Here is a 16466-nt window from a genome sequence, read left to right on the forward strand (position 1 = left end):
CACTCCCGTGCCCGGAGGGAGACCGACCGCCTCCCCTCCAACAGCTCCAACCAAGGTGAGGCAGCGTTCCCGGCCCACCCGGCTGCTGCTGGCACGGCCACGCGGGGAGGCCTCCGTGGCACACGGGCAGGGACCCAGCAGCCAGCGAGGGAGGTGCTGCCCTGAGCAGCGGGCTGCTTGGGACACCCAGGGGCGTAGCGCGTAGCAGAGTTGTACAGGCTGCTGTTGTGTCCGCTGTGGCCATGACAATGTCCCTGAGCCCTGGTATCCATCCCTCCCATCCCAGGGCTTGGCACCCTATTCAGCTAAGCAGGCTGTGGCCAGGACAACTGCTGTGGCCTGCTCAGCTGCTGCCCATAGGAAGCAAATACTGAAAGGGTCTCAGATCTCCCAGCCTGCAAGCTACCAAGGGACAAACGATGGAGCCCCACAGTCTCCTTTCCCACTTATACCCATGTTGTGCCTTCTTGCCTGGGGGATGCCTACGTGCTTGTCCGTGAGACACGATCCAAGAATCCAAAAGAGATGATGCCCCGAGGGTGTCCACTAGTCATGGGAGTCTGTTTTCAGCACTAGCCATAAGAGGGGGACTTGAGAAGAGTAGAACAGGGCAAGCAGATGGCTTAGAACTTTTGTGTTCAACTCGGTGCCTTCCTAACCTGCCCTGGTGCCTACGTACGGAGTAACCTCAGTGATTACTCCCATGCATGGTGCAGCCCCTGCTTGAACCCAAACAAGCTGTGAGAATCTCTGACTGCCCCTGGGAGCGAGGATGGTTTATCTGACAGAGGACAGCCACAGGCTGTGTGTCCTCTCCCCAGTCAAGATGTCATCCCACACCCGTCCTTGTTGGGGGGAGGTGGGCCACGCTCCTCTGGAGCTCCTTCTCAGACCCTTGAGTGTTGCTGATCCTGAAGCAGGTTCTGGTGGGAGGGTATCTGCTGCCAGCCCTGCCTGGGTTCTCTTCGCTGCAGGTGACATCACCATGGAAGGACTGGACAAAGACAGGCAGCTGCAGACAGGCGAGATTATTATCATTGTGGCTGTGCTGCTCATGTGGGCAGGTGAGTGCCATGAGAAATGTTCTGGCAGGCTGGGGCAGAGGTGCAATCCGGGGTCTGCAAAGAAGACGGGGCTCAAGAGAGTGCAGAGGCGTACTGGCATGGCATCCTTTCCAGTAAGCCCTCTGAGTCTGTAGGAGTTTGAGCCAGTGGGGTAAAAGGAGCAACCACAGTCGCTGCTCAGCAGCGATGGCCTGGAGCGTGTGGGCTGGCTGGACTGACTGCTGTGCTGGAGGAGTAGGAGACAATGTGGAACAATACAGAGTTACAGGGTGGGAGCGTCCCAGCTGACGTTAGCTGTCATGGACCCGTGGGCCTTAGCTAGCTTGCCTGACATCTGACGACACTGCTGCGATGGCTGGTAGTGGCTGTGCCTCAATCTGCTAAAACTGTGATGGGTGATTTGCTCCTGTATGGCACCTGATTAAAGCAGTGCTCTAGCAGTGCTCTTGCCCTGGGAGCAAGGAAGCCTAGGAGATAAGTCAGCTCCTGACTGGTCACATGCAGCTGCTGTGAATGGGAAGTCACTTGTCCACCGCTCCCTTCCCAGTCAGTGTGGATTTTCTAGTGGCATCTTGCAGGAGTGTCTCCTTGTCCTGGCCTTGAGCACTTTTCTAGTGCACTGGAAGAAAATACAAGGCAGCTGCTGCTAGCTTACACCTCGTGCAGGTTGGTGTGTCAGCGTGCCAACAGGGAGAAGTCAGGTCCAGTCTGGGGTGGCTGTGGTAACACACTGTGGTTTGAATGGGCCCAACACATCTAATGGTTGCAGTTCAAAGCATTGCTCCGGAGTCCTGCACCCAGGGTCCCAAGGTGTGGGACGTGTGCTGCGTGAGATGGGTGCTGTGAAACCACGACAGAGTGGCTGATCCCACCGTCAGTTTGCAAGACAGGACAAGGGCTGGCTTTTGTGAGGGTCGCAAGCACTGGACCAATAACTTTAGTGCCTTGCTGGAGACACTCAGAAACCTACTCAGCTGCTCGCTGACCTCAAGGGCTGTCCCTCTCCGAGTGCCTTAACATCTGCCTTCGGACTCAGAGCCGTGAGCCGTAGGTACCGAGCACCTCCCGTGTGCCCCGATAGCTTTAGCCACATCCGTGACTTGTCTGCCCAAGGAGACTGGCCTGGCCACATGGGCAGAGGTGCCTGGGCTGGTCCAGGCTGACATGGGTAGAGGATGTGGGTGACCAGCACACCAGGGTGCCCTGGGCTTGATGCTCTCCAGCTGGGATGCTGTGGGGAGGGGAGGCAGGGGGCAGGCAGTGTGAGGGAGTCCTTCATCCCCTGTCTTTTGGCAGCGGTGATCGCCCTCTTCTGCAGACAGTATGACATCATCAAGGACAACGACTCCAACAACAACAAGGAAAAGACAAAGCCGTCTTCAGAGCACAGCACTCCAGAGCGACCGAGCGGAGGGCTGCTGCGGAGCAAGGTGAGTGGGGAGGGCTGGCGGGAGGGCTGGTGTGTGACATCTGCTGTGGCTTGCTGCCTGGACAGGTTCTGGCTCTCTCCAGAAACAGAAACACCCCAGCTCACGCTCTCACCCTGAAAACAGAGGGGTTTTAGGGTGCAGTGAGCCTTGGCCTCTCTGGGGCAGTGTGCGTGCCCCATGGGTGGTTGCAGGAGAAACATTGGAAGAGACACCAGGATATATCAGCTGGGATGGCTCCCACATTGCAGGGTGGTACCTGTCCTCTCACTGCAAGAGCCCCTTCACCATGCCCCTCCAAGGCTGCGCCTCTTCTGCATCCCGTAGAGAGGTCTATCTCCTGCCTGAACAGGACAGACAAGCTGGGCAGCTCTTCTTGCAGTTCCTGCACTGCTTTATCACTGCTCGCTTTCTGCCTTCATTGTGGCCTGCTTCAGGCCATCACCACTCACATCGTTGATGGGAAGGATCCCAGAGCCCCTTCCTCACCCTGATGGAGGTACTGTGCCAGGTTGTGGATGGGGAGGGAGCAGTACCTTCATCTGGCTGTCCCCTCAGCACCTGACACTCCTCCCTTTGTTACTTGACAGACAGTGATTTATAACCCTGATGCCCGTGCTCTAATGGGACCTTGCGTGAGGTTTTGCCTTGTGTCTCATCTGCCTCCTCTATCGATGGTGGGACCTCTACTCACTGTGTTGCCTAACTGCCCCTCTGCTTCCACGTCTTGGTTTCCAGCAGATGCCAGGAACAGAAACTTCCTGTTTGGACTTCAAGGTCCCAATTCTCCTCCTCCAGATTTTCCAGCTTTGTGATTACTCTTTTCCAGAAAGATCCCTCCTCTTGATCCCTGCTCATACAGGGCTGCAAAGGCCTGTCCTGCTGCTTGTGATGTACACCTCTACAGGGCTGATGCACCTCGGTTTGTCTTTTTGCATTCACCATGCTCTTGGCATCCTTGCAGATGACAACACTGCAAGCTTATTCTTGCAGTCCTTAATTACAAAACTGTGAAAAAGGCATAGGAAAGAAAAGGCTCTGCATTTGCTTCCCCTCCTGGCTTCAGGGCCAAGCTGCTGTAAAGTAGCAGACAACAGTGCAGCTCTTGATCTGAGCCCTGTTATAAAGTATGGTCATGGGGACACTTGCCTTCTGCACCCTGCTTCAGCATGAAAGGACTGAGCAACAAAACGTGTGCAGCAACCAGGACCCCTTCCCTCCCCAGCACCTTCTCTGAATTCACATATCTGCTGTGCTGTTCAGTGAGCACATTCCTTTTTGCGTAGAGGAAAGTTCCTGCTTGTGCTTGCAACAGTTTTTGAGAAAATAAACCTTGCCCCCTGCAGCCTTTAGTGCCCTTGGCACGCGCCAGAGCTGTCGTGGTGGGCATGGCAGTGAGACGTGCCTGGCGCTCAGCAGGCCTCATCTATCCCTCCATGCCAGTCATCCTGTGCTTTCTGGGTTCTCTGCCCCATGGCAGATGTCTTCCTGTCCCCTCGCGCACCTTTTCTGCTCTGACCCTGCACCTGCCTGCTCCCCAGTGGCATCAGGTGTAGCATGGCTACTACTAGAGACCAGATAGAAGTCACCAGACATCTGCAAACTCTGGAGGCTGAAAAGTGAGGGGCAGGGGGGGTTGGTTCACCCAGGAGTACTGGGGCACAGCAGTGGGCAGAAAGGCTTCCTGGGGAGGCAAGTGTGTGGTTGAAGAGACTCACCTGGAGGGAGGCACCAGGTGACACAGCTGAGCTGCCGGAACCCTTCTGCTGGGAGAGCGCACGAGTGCAGAAGGCTGGGGTTCCAGGGTCTCCCAAGGGGGCTGCTGAGGCCAGGTCTCTGCTGCGGCTCGCCCAGACCGCAGGGCAGAGGGCTCAGCTGGAGCTGGCAGCCCTTCTGCAGGGAGGTGTGCTGGTCTGGCGCCTGCCGTGGGAGGCTGGGGGCTCTGCATCCCAGGGGCTTAGAAAAGCAGGGCCTTAAAGCAGATTTTTCTCTCATAGAAGAAGTCTCCCTCGGTCAATATAATCGAGGTGTGAGTGCAGCACCAGCTCTGCATCTGGAGTCCTGGGCGTCCTGTCAGAGCCAAAACAGGCCTTGGAAGAAGAGGCAGCACGAGGCACCCAGCCTGGACCTCTGCATGCGAAGATCCATGTACCAGAACTTACGCTTTCCCGAGGGCGCCTGTCCGGGGGTGGGCATGGAGCCAGCTCCCCGACGTGCATGCAGTATGCGGCCCTGCCCATCCCGCATGCCTGGCCTCGCTCCCCTGCCGCTGCAGAGCTTGGAGCTGAGAAAGGGTGGGGGGGCCACACCACCAGCCCACGGGGGCAAGCCCAGGGGAGCAGAGGGGCTGGCGCGCTGGCTCGAGGGGAGGCAACGTCCCCGTGCACTGGCTTGGCCAAAGTCCCGGGTGCGACCATGTGCAGGCAGCCTGGAGCAGACCTCAGCCACCGTGTCTGGGCTCCCAGGGCTGCCTGTAGAGGGCGGGAGCTGCTCCCCTTTTGGCCCTGAGACCGAGGGGATGGGGCAGTGCAGGCATTTGCCCCAGCGCCCCCAGGGAAGTTGTGGATGTGTGACAGGAGGGTTTGTCTGTGGGGCTGGGCCCAGCAAGCACAGCTGAAGAGTGGATCCCTGCTGGAGAACAGGGCTCCACTGCACCCCATCGTTGCCATGCAGGGGCTTCAAGGCCTCTGCCTGCTGCAGGGGACAAAGACACAAACGCGCAAGAGGAGCGAGTGCTGGCACAGTGCCTGGCCGGCCTGCAGAGCGTGCAGCCGGGGCAGGGAGTGCTGGCAGGAGCCGTTCTGCAGGGCGCTGTCAGCCCCATAGAGCTGTGGGAGCGGGCAGTGCCAGGGTTTCCTTCACTGGGCTCGGTCCTGATGTGTTGGAGCTGTTTGCGGGGGAGCTGCTGAGCGCCCTGCGAGCAGTGCGATTGCCTGCGCTGCCTGGAGGGGATGGCGTGGTGAGGCCAGCAGGGCCTCAGCTGCGGAGCTCATCACCACCCTGGGGTCAGCCCTAGCTTCAACAGCATCGCATTCCACTCTTGGCTCCTTCTGTCCTGCGGGGGCATGGTCACTGCTGATGCTTCCGCTCCTGGAGCTGGTCCCGTGGCCTGCACCAGGCTGGCTCATGTGACACAGCCCAGAGCTGGTGGGCCACTGGCTCGCTGTTTTCTGTCCAGTCTTCCTGCTTGTGCACGGACGTGAGCCATTGACCACCCTGGGGCAGGTGAAGAGGTGATGTCTGGACTGTGCTTGTTTGCTCCCCAGAGCCTGCGGGCAGAAGCTGCTCACTGAGTTTCGGCACTGCTGTGTCCGAGGCTGAGGCCGGGCCCAGACGCACCCTCTTGCCGGCAGTAGGAGGGAACAGGGTGATATGAGGAGGTGCTCTGCAGAGATGGCAGCTGGTGCCCTGGCTGCTGCTCTCCCTCCATGCTCTGCTCTGCGGCCTGTCACTGAGCTGGGGTGCTGGCTGTGCCGCCCTGGACTCGAGCATCACAGGATCCAGCGTCTTCCAGGAATAAACATCCCAGTAAAGCACTTTCAGGACTCTTCCTTCCAGGTGCTGCTCAGCTCCTGCTGCAGGACTAGGTGGCGAAGGGACAGGATAAGCAAATCCCTGCGGCAGGGTCTTTTCAATAAAAGCATCCTGGCTCAAAGGCAGCATTGTCCCTGCAGAGTTGTAGTTCTGTATGTGTGTGTGCACGCGCGTGTGCGTGTACCAGCACTTGTTGAACACATCTGTATGGCCCTCAGGAGACCTGTTCGTGCATGCTGTGCAGGGGCTGCAGGTTGTCCTGCAGCTCCTCGAGGGAGGGCCAGTGCTGCGTGCTGGGCCGTGTCACGCTGCTGGACAAGCTGCGGTTACAGACTGGCCCACTGAGGATGGCGGCACAGCTGCGCTCTCCGCACAAACGCAGAGGCTGCGGAGAGCACAGGCACCCTGCCGGCAGCGCCAGGAAGGGGGATGAGGCCAGACCCCAACAGGCTACTGGCCGGAGGGGGCTGTGGTGCTCCCTGGGCAGGTGAGGAGGGGGCACCTGAGGAGCAAAAGCACCATGGTGGTGGGGTGCAAGTGCTGCTGTGCTGTAACTTGAGCTGCAGAGAGCGTGGCCATAGCTCCAGCGAGACAAACCACTTTTTGTTTTGGCAGCTAACTTTTGGGTTTTAGGGACATACATATATTAAAAAAATGAGGGCTGTCAGGAAAAGACAACAGTTTCTAAAGAGCTCTGGTGCCCTGGAAAATGTTTAGCGGTGCTGCCCTGAAGGGTCAGCACAGATGCATGTCTACCATCCTGAGGTCTTTAACCAGCCCAGAGGCGCCCACAAAGAAACAAAGGTGCATGACTGCAGCAGAGCTGAGGAACTGGGGGAGGCACCAAAAAAAAAAAAAAAAAATCTCAAAAAGCAGTGGTTGTGGCCAAAGAGAAAAGGACCACAAAAGTCTGCCACATTAAATGTAAAATTGGGATGCAGTGTTCACACAGACAGACACTACCCTGCCCAAAAAAACCCAACCCCAAGCCACCACTCCTGCCTCAGACCGTAGCAGTGAGCTGCAGCAATGGCTGCTGCACAGGAAAGGCAGCAGCAGTGTTGGACAAAGGTATTTTCTGGGGCACGTACACACGGTGCAAATGAATCTGGCAGCACCAGCGTGGGACCCTGCAAATGCCCGGCAGTGCCAGGGCAGAGCGGGACATGCACATGCGTACAGACACCCCACCCCCACACACACCCCCCCGCCCTGCAGCACCAGCACCTCGGTGGCACACGGAAAGGGCTGTCTGGCTCGTGTGGAGCAGTTCTGCTGCACCAGTTTAAGAGATGTTGACAGTGTTAGCATATGTGTGGGTGATGGGGCACCCACTGCTTGCTTGTGCATGGCTAAAACAGAACAGACCTGGCAAAGGCTCACACACACGCGGCTGAGATTGGGGGGGGGGCGGCAGTTAACTCATTGCAGCAGCAGCTGGTTAAAGCCAGAAATAATGGCAGAACCAGCACCTGTGAAGTCCTGCAAGAAGCCCACAGGGCTGCAGCATTCGGCACAGGCCCAGCAAAGTGCACGCTGCAGCAGCCATGGGAGGGAGGCTGTGAAGCTGCTTGGAGCACTTCTGCCTGGAGATGTGACAGCTATCGGGCAGCAGGGCAGCGCCCACTGCCCACCCCGGCCGCAGGAGGTGGTGACCAGAGCGAAAGGTGAGTGAAGCAATCAGCCAGTGCTGGCATTAGCAGCATCGTTGCTCATCCCCCCAGCACCACCCGCGGTACCCCGCTGCAGGACAGTGTGGATGCCAAGCATCCCGGTTCGGTGCAGGGCAGGAGGCTGCATCAAGGGCTATTAAACCCAGACCACTGACAGGTCAGCCATCCCTCAGTGCTGGAAGCTGAGGGCCTGACAATGACCTGCTCGCCCTAGGAACCCCAACAACATCTACAGGTTGCGCTGTGCCTGCCGCGGTGGGAGGGGAGCCACGAGACCAGGACTCGACAGGCAAAACCACAAGTGAGAAGAAGCAGGCAGCTCTTGCCCGACCTCAGGCCTCCCCCAGGGTGTGAGCCCCCCCCAGCACCCGCCCACCGCGCTCGCTGGGACACCAGCTCTGCTGCCCAAACTGCAGACAGGGCGCACTGCTCAGCTGAGGCCGCCAGTGCCACCAGCCTTAGAGGGGGAGATGTGCTGCTGGGACAGGAACCCAGCACCAAGGCGCCTGTGTCCTCCCTGGCCGCAGCGTGCTCAGCTGCCAGTTCCTGTGGGTGCAGATGACACTCACAGTGCTCCAGACACAGCAGTCCAGCACAGCCTGGACCAGCTGCCCCCCAAATAACAAGGGCCACCCTCACCCTGGGGCCTGGCCACCCTTGCCCTAGGGCAACAGCTCACTCAGGGCCAGCAGCCAAGGAAGAGGGGGCTCCAGGGCAGCTGCAGACTCCCTCAGCTCAGGGCACAGCCCAGGGCACCTCACCACAGTCAGCACAGCACCCTGCACACTTGTGCATGGCACTCCATTCAGCACTCAAACCCCAATAACAACAGTAAAAAAATCAGTTTATTTCCCTATAAAGGCAGAGCTTTCCTTTAAAAACCAGCTCGTTTCACTCGTGAGAGGGTGTGGGGCTGAAATGCAGGGGCAAGTCCTTCCTCACTCCCTCCTCCAGGCCAAGAGCTATTGCTCCCCGAGGGTCACACATGCCGAGCAAGTCCTCCGCCAGGGCCAGGGGGCTGCTCAGCCTCAGCTGGTCCCCAGTTGCCTCCAGGAGCAGCAGGGCAGGTCAGACACAACGCAGTCCCAGACACCCTGGCTGCATCCTGCAGGCTCAGAGCATGTGGAGCAGCTCTGTGTTCGCTGGGAGTGGGCAGAGCAGGGAGAACCAGTCCACGGGCCCAAGCTGGGAGCGGGAAGCAGCTGCAGCTTGAGGTGGTTCATGCGGGCAGAGAGCAGGACAAGGAGCAGGCAGCGCAGTCTGTGCAACTGGTGGCAGCGGTGCCAGCAGCCCCCGTGCCTGGTGGGCAGTGCAGGGGGCAGGGGCAGGCACTGTGCGGCCCGGGTGCAGGCACAGGGTGAATCCTGAGTGGCTGGTCCATTGCTGCAGAGATTTAGCTTAGCCCAGGGGAGTCTTGGGGCCAGCTGCAGGGAGGTCTCCAACCCCTCCCAGCCCCTTCCAGCCGTCTGGGGGTTGCCCCAAGCGGTAGCACAGTAGCTGTGCAGTAGGAGAGCTCACTCTGGGCACAAGAGGTGCGGACTCTGAAAACCAAGAGGGAGGAAGACCACAGTCCATGAAGCATGCAGTTGGGAACCCAGCACAGCCTGGGAGGAAAAGCAGACCTTCCCAAGTGAGCCACCAGCCCCCTCCCCCTGCAGAGGACATGCTGGGGGATATAGTAAAGCAGGATTGAACGGAAAAGCTTACCTGCTGGGCTGTGGGCTCCCCTCCCCAGCTCCTCCATGCTGCTTTGGAAGAGAACAGAGCACCCCTCATACCCCAAGCAAGGCCTGCTGACAACGCAAGGCATGGGGCAGCAGTGCCAGGCACTGGAAGTACAGACGGCCCTAATCCACTCACTACCAAACCCTTTCCCCAGACCAGCCTGGGGTCTGGGCAAAGCCACAGCTCCACATCAGGACCCCACACATACAAAGGGCAGCCACCTCACAGGGCCACAGACACAGCTTTGGGCTGTGCATGCCCTGGCTCCTGGCTGACACCAGCTAAGACCAGCCTCAGCCTGCGGCACTGACCGACCCCAGACGGGTGCCCGCTGCCAGGTGCATGGAGAACAGCCACAATGGCACAGGCCTTGTGCACCCACCACCACAGGTGCTTCTGCAAAGACCTACGGGTTAATGCTCCCCCGTGGGACTGGTACCGTCAGCTCCTCCCAAGCACAGGACAGACACCAGCGAGCTCAGCCCCAGGCCCTCGTCCATGCGGAAGTCGGCATGACCAAGCCTCCATCCTGGCCCAAGCCCCAGGGAAATCAGTGAGAGGAGCTGGACAACTCCGAGTCCCACCTGAGAAGCCCCTCCCTCCCCGAAGGACCTGGAGGGGCTGGAGCGTGTCCAGAGAAGGGCAGCGGAGCTGGGGAGGGGTCTGGAGCCCCAGGCTGCTGGGGAGCGGCTGGGGGAGCTGGGGGGGTTCAGCCTGGAGCAGAGGAGGCTGAGGGGAGCCCTCATCGCTGCCTACAACTGCCTGAGAGGAGGGGGGAGCCGGGGGGGTTGGGCTCTGCTCCCAGGGAAGGGGCTGCCCAGGGAAGTAGTGTAGCCTCCAACCCTGGAGGTATTTAAAAGCTGTGTAGATGTGGTGCTTAGGGACAGGGTTTAGTGGTGGGCTTGGCAGTGCTAGGTTGGACTCAATGGTCTAAAAGGTCTTTTTCAACCTAATCGGTTCTATGATACTAAGCGTGTCTGGATAGGCTGGCCTCAGCAAAGAGTGGTAGAAACAGAACAAGTAGAATCTCTGGGTACATCCCAAGGGTCAGCATCTGTCCCGCACAGCTCCACTGCAAAAACTGAACCGCAAGATCTGCCCCTCCACAGCAGCTCCCTGTTCACTCGACCTCTCAGCTGACAGAGGCAGGGAAAGCAGCAGGAAGCACCTCCTTGCTCCCATGCAGATCTCCTCCACGCTCCCACCATGCCTGTGGCCCCAGCTGCTCCCCTTGCACGGGATGCAGAGAAGGAAGTAAGATGGGGTTCACCAGAGAGATCCCTGAACACAAGCAACAGCTCACCACTTACCCGGATAAGGTTTCACCGATGTTATCATCTTCCTCCTCCTCTTCCTCCTCCTGGCAAACAAACAAACAAACCAAAACAAAAAACCACCATGACACCTCACTGCCTGGGCAGGTCTCTGCGAGGGGCGAGTCTGGGCTGCTCAGTGCCTGTTCTGGAGCAGCAGGGCAGTCCCCAGCCCCCTCACGAGACACAGTCACCCACCAAGCGTGGCACGACAAAGGGTGCCTACCCGCAGTAGGGGGAAAGATGGCACCTGCAGTGCTGGACTGCTGAAATCCTCAGGGCTCGGGCACTCAGCCACACAAGGGGAGAGAGACCATGGCTCTTCCAACGTCCCCTCCAGCCAGCAGAGCACCAAACACAGGCTGCGAGCAGGGAACAAGCCGCCAAGCTGAGCAGCCGCTGCACACAGGGCACCTTTGCCCAGAGACGGGAGCGGTGCGAGCACACCTTGCCGCTGAAGGCCAGGCAGGGGACCACACGGGAGCAGGCTGTAAGCAAGGATGACCCCAAGCTCTGCCAGGCTGGACCAGTGTTGCAAGCACGAGGCCAAGGCACAAGCGTCCAGAGGCTCCTGGGCAGGGACACAGTGAGACCAGCAACAGTCTGACTGGCTCTGGACACGCAGTAGGTGCAGTGCAGATGGGCAAGCCCCAGCCTTAGCCCAGGCTGGCAAGACAGCAACCAGACAAAGGCTCCTCTCCTTCAGGGGGACAATGTCCCCTCCAGCCATGGCACCAAGTGCGCAGAGCAGGTCCCAGCTCCCTATTTGACGGGCCAGCAGAGCGGGGCTGAGAGCTGCTGCAACGCTGGGTCAGACAGGAGAGCTCCTGGAGCAAAGACCACCTGAGGAACCGCGCCTGCCTTGTGACCCAGACAGAGCACAGCGCGCCCCTCTTCACGTCAGGCCACCATGTGCGAGGGAGGCCACACAGATTCTGACAGGGCCCTGGGAGGCCAGGAGGAGGGAGCTGTGTAAGGGTTACTCTTTTCCTGCTCTAACGTGAGACAGCCCTGGGCATGAGCCAGACTTGCACATACTGTACCCCAAACTGGTGCCTGAAGGGAGGGCTCCCCGGGGGGGCTGGCTCACTTGGTCTGCTGGGCTCACTGCTCTCCAAGACACATGAAGGGTGAAGGGGCTGTTCCTGCCTAGAGCCTGGGACAGGGCAAAAGCAGCAGAGTTAGTGCCTGCAACCTGGAGAAGGCCCAGCAGGGGATGTACAGGCAGGACTGTGGGCAAGGGACAAGGGTGGGGGACCACTGCTCAGGGCAGGTACCACAGGACCCTGAGCTGTGCTACAGCTCAGCAGTGCAGGAGAGCTCAGCATGGATAGCAGGGACACCCCCACCCCATCCAGAGACCGGGCAAGCTCCTCAGGTGGGGCAGTGGCAGAGAACACAGCAGCGGGGACCACACACTCCCCGCCTGGTGTGTTTCACCAGCCAGGCAGCAAGCATCTCTCCTCCACACAGCCCAAAACAGGGTCCCACACTGGCGACCCTGGTCCCAGGGCTAGGCAGAGGGACATGTTTGAGAAATTCCTCCTACCTGCATGTGCTGCTTCCCAGAGATCCAGTGCCATCTGGAAGGCCTGGGCCACAGTTAGAGTCACAGCCTGCGCCTGTGTACAAGAAAGAGGGGGAATGTCTGCTTCTGTCTGCTTCCCTCAAGCCAAGACGACCCCATTGCCATGAGATCCAAGAGCCCCCAGGCCTCCCTGGCTGCCTGTCCCTGCAGAGCACACAGATGGAAGGCCAGAGCTCAACGCTCTGCCTGTCTACCCACAAGGGCCAGCCATCCCCCAGAGGAGATCCCAGAGGAGCTGGGACAGAACCTCCTTCTGCTCACCACCCGCCTCTGTGGCGCCTGAGCACACGTGTGCTCCCTGGCTCCATTTCCAGCTGGGGTGCACAGAGGTAAGGGCCTTCTCTCTCTGAAGGGAGGGAAGGAAGGCCCTCGCTCCCACCCTTACCTCACGCAGCCAAGAGCAGAAGGGAAGTGCTTACAATCTTCTTCTTGGGCGAGAGGAAGGCATGGCACTCCAGTGCCCCGCTCTCCTGGCTTTGGGCAACATAAGCAAAGACTTTGTTCTGCAGCTTGTCCGTCGTGCAGTAGGAGATCCTGCAGGCAGAGAAGAACTGCTCAGGGCAATAAGGGACCCCAGCACAGCTCTCCTCACCGACAAGCAGTGCTGACAGCCTGAGCTTTCCATCTGCCCCAGATGATCAGGCAGCCCAACTCCCCATTGAGGGCCAGCGGCTGCCTGGCTCCTACAGCTAGTGAGAAATCACCGCATCCACAGGCATTCCCTCCTGCATTGCCCCAGGGTGCTCCTCAGTCCTCTGATGCCCAGCTCAACCCCAAAGTATGAACTCAAGCACTGAGACAAAAGGAACACAGAAGTGGTGGGTGATTGCCTCCATGGACACGATCGGAGGCCAGGCAGTAGGATGGTCTGCCTTGGCACATCAGCTCCGGTGCCGAGACACAAATTTTGTACCAAGGAGACGTCCTGTCTCTGCTTCCCATCTAGCCAGCAACCTGCAGCCACGCTCCCCTCACACCCAACACCCATGGACACCCAACCCAGCCAAAGCACAGCTGGCAGCAGTAAATCCCCCATCAGCTCTCACAGCAGCTGCCTTTATGCAGGCTGAGTAAGCTGCAGGCCATGGCACCCTCATCCCACTGCAGCCACAAGGGCGGTCCTGCGTCAGTGCAGAGCACCAGGCGTGCGGTCCTGCCCTAGCTGTGAGGGCTTTCCAACCATCAGCCTCGACATCCTGCTTGAATGCCAGAAGAGACAAGCAGGGCCCAGGGAAAAGACAGATGGACCGACCCAGAACTCAAGGCTGCGCAGGACCCTGCCTGAATTCAGCCCCCGGCAGTGCTGTGAGGCATGGCAGGGAGAGGGCACGGGCCTCAGGGAGCCAAAGGAAGGCCTAAGCTTGAAGGTACCACTGAGAGAAGGCCCAGCCCTCCCTGGCGGCTCAAGATGCCATCAGTCTACAGCTGGCTGCTGGGGAACTCCCAGGCCCTCCACACACCATGCTCACCTGTAGATGGAGATGTTCTCAACCATCTCCTTTGTGTCTGCATCCTGCAGCGAGATGCCCCTCGGAGACACTGTCAGAATCACCTTCTGGAACTTGCGAGCTCCCACCCGTGCCTGGCAGTGGGGAGACACCAGACACCTCTGCAAATCTGGCAAGGGTCTTCCCCCCCTGCCACTGGCAGGAGTCCCCCAGACCCTGTACAGAGTGCCACCCACTTGGACCCTTGCTGCAAAGGCTCCTGCTGTAGGGATGGAAAAGCAGAACCTGGAGATCAGGCATGCCCTCCATACAACACCCCTGGAATCCATTCACACTACTGCCATGCATACAGGAGAGGACAGACCCCACCTCCCCCAGTACTTCACCCTCCTCTCCATGCTGTGACAGGCACGGCTCTGCTCCTAGCCACGTTCCCAGGGTGGGAGCAGGCAGCGGCATGTGTCCTACAGGAAGACAGCTTCCCCCACCACAGAGAGGCAGGCACCAGCCAGCCTCTTGCACGCCACCCCCCTCTTGGGAACAGCATGGTGCCTAGCTGGGGCTCAGGGCTGAGACGTGGACACTTCCCAGAGTCCAGGGGCTGGACTCTGAACTGGCTCTTCTCCACTCTGGCACAGCAGGGCCTCAGGGCCAGCTCTCACCGTGGCAACGATCCGGCGGATGGCAGCAGCAGCCATGTCTTCTCCTTTGGGTTTTTCTACCAGCGTCATGCCTAGATACTTGAGTGTGAAGCACATCCCTTCAAGCAGTGGCTCCTGCATATCAGCCCAGCTCTCAGGAAGCTCTGCAAAGACAAAATCCCTTAGCAGCACAAGCCACGTGCCAGCGGCCCCATGGCTAGTCCCGGCAGAGCCACCGCACCCTGTTGCAGCTTCCCTGCTCCCAGCAGCAGTGCTGCTACCTGCACTCAGCAGGGCACCCTCCTGCCTCCATCACATTCTTGGAAGAGGAACAGAACGAGAGGACACCCTCAAAGCTTTCAGTCCTCCACCCCTGGAGGTACAGGCTCTGTCAGCACAGACAGTAAGCTCTTGCTCTCATCTGCATAGCGCCTCAGGTGCTGCAGCGTTCAGTGCTATCTGCAAAAAATTTGCATTTCCAGGTCTCATCTGTTTCGCTACAAGCAGGAAGTGCTCTGTACTGCATTCACCTACCTAAGCCGCTGGCGCTCCTCAGGAACAGCAGCATTTGCTGCCACACTCGGTCAGACCAAAATCCCTGAGCTGTCCCAGTGTAACCAAAGCCAAACCCTCTGGTAGCCATCCTTTGCAGCAGCGGGCTGCCAGGGAAGGGGTAGCTTGTCCAGCACTCACAGTCCAAGCTGAGGTGGACAGGGAAGCAAATGCACCACAAAGATTCTGTGTTAAGGAAGAGCTTAGACTGGTCTTTCAAGGACGCAAACGAGCTTCCAGGAAAACACTTTATGGAGGAACTCCAGTGCACAGAGGGAGGAGGATCATTGGTTAGACCCGGTGATCTTAAAGGTCTTTTCCAACCTAAATGATTCTACGATTCTATGAGCGCTCCCGTGTGGATTACTTTGCAGGTCACAGAATTAAAGGGGCACTGGCTTCTGTTTCCTGTGTCCTCTCTTTTCAAACCCCATTGCCACAGTCAAGGAAACAAAAACTAAAAGAACAACGGGCAGAGTGTCTGTTCACTCAAGGAAGATTCCCTAGGGACAGTGCTCAGCATCTTCAGCTTCCTTCAGAAACCAGTCCATTCCACCAGCATGTTCTGCCAGATGGTGGATGTGCTGGAGGAAGAAGAGCCCTGACCCTACAGTCAGTCCTGGAACACCACTGCTGTAGGCAGGGAACGCACAGAGCAAGCACCGCGGAAGCATCCATTCGGCCTCTGCTCCCACAAGACAAAGCCACTGGCTTCAACAGAAAGTTCTCTCTCACTGAAGGCAAAAGCTTTGTTATCAGACTAGTGTGCCACACGCAAGCCAACGCTCCTCTGTGCTAACTGCTTCCCGGGGAGTAATTTTCAAGGAGAGCTGAAGCGAGTGTCAGCACACGCTTACTGTCCTCAAATCCCAGAGGGCGCAAGGACAGCGAGAGAGGAGGTAGGCAGAAGGGCTAAGACACAGGCAGTCACAGTCTCTCTCTTCTTCTTGGGGATTCATCCCACAGAGGAGGGAAGGAGCAGGAACACACAAGCTACGCTCAGCTACAAACACCGGGTTTGAATACGTCCCTGGGAATTGCCTAGGTATCTACTGTTCACGCTAAGCTAATACTTTTCAGGGTTATTTTTCATCTCTTTCCTGGGATTAGCTCCCTGAACATTACTGGCACACTTGCAGAAGGCTTTTACTCGTAACTGGAATAACCTGAACCCACAGGGAAATCGGGAGACCTTATTTGCACAGCATAAACCTGCACAAACCACAACTACCAGGGAACCCGCCTGGTACCGTGCAGGCATCAGGGATCTCGCCCCAGGGTAGGGGAGCGCTGTCTGACTCTGAACTTTGAGAACAGCCCACACGCGCCAGGGCTGCCAGAGCGAGCTCTGCTGCTCCCATAAAGCCTTCGGGCAGCTACGACCGAGAAAGCCCCAGGCAGAGCCCCCAGGCTGGGTCTGCGCAGTCAGTCTGGGATGCGGCTGTGCCGCAGACAGCGCGGCAACAAGCCCGCAGCGAGCGATGTGCCGGCCCGCCACACT

The 16466-nt window shown here is 58.7% G+C and overlaps 2 protein-coding genes across 5 annotated transcripts in view; one reads left to right on the forward strand and one right to left on the reverse strand.

The window, feature by feature from the left end:
• Nucleotides 1-5843, forward strand: part of FNDC4 (fibronectin type III domain containing 4) — a 7642-nt gene extending 1799 nt beyond the window's left edge. The window contains exons 3-5 of one of the 4 annotated variants that reach the window (XM_035902568.1): nt 975-1064; nt 2361-2494; nt 4489-5843. In XM_035902568.1, the coding sequence (XP_035758461.1) occupies nt 975-1064; nt 2361-2494; nt 4489-4524 (260 nt within the window). In that variant the 3' untranslated portion in view covers nt 4525-5843. Of the gene's footprint in view, nt 1-181; nt 1065-2360; nt 2495-4488 lie in introns of those variants that run through there. The other 3 variants (XM_035902569.1, XM_035902566.1, XM_035902567.1) reach the window with 3 other exon arrangements.
• Nucleotides 5844-9096: 3253 nt separating this feature from the next.
• On the reverse strand, nt 9097-15056 carry LOC104133706 (low density lipoprotein receptor adapter protein 1). Its single transcript, XM_035902565.1, has 7 exons — nt 14948-15056; nt 14435-14577; nt 13794-13906; nt 12744-12858; nt 12286-12358; nt 9863-9952; nt 9097-9239 (listed from the first exon to the last, which is right to left on the reverse strand). The coding sequence occupies exons 1-7, from the start codon at nt 15054-15056 to the stop codon at nt 9097-9099; spliced, it is 786 nt and encodes a 261-aa protein (XP_035758458.1).
• Nucleotides 15057-16466: the final 1410 nt, after the last annotated feature.

The sequence above is a fragment of the Egretta garzetta genome, unplaced genomic scaffold (assembly GCF_000687185.1).
Source record: "Egretta garzetta isolate BGI_Z169 unplaced genomic scaffold, ASM68718v1 scaffold1219, whole genome shotgun sequence".
NCBI lineage: Eukaryota > Metazoa > Chordata > Aves > Pelecaniformes > Ardeidae > Egretta > Egretta garzetta.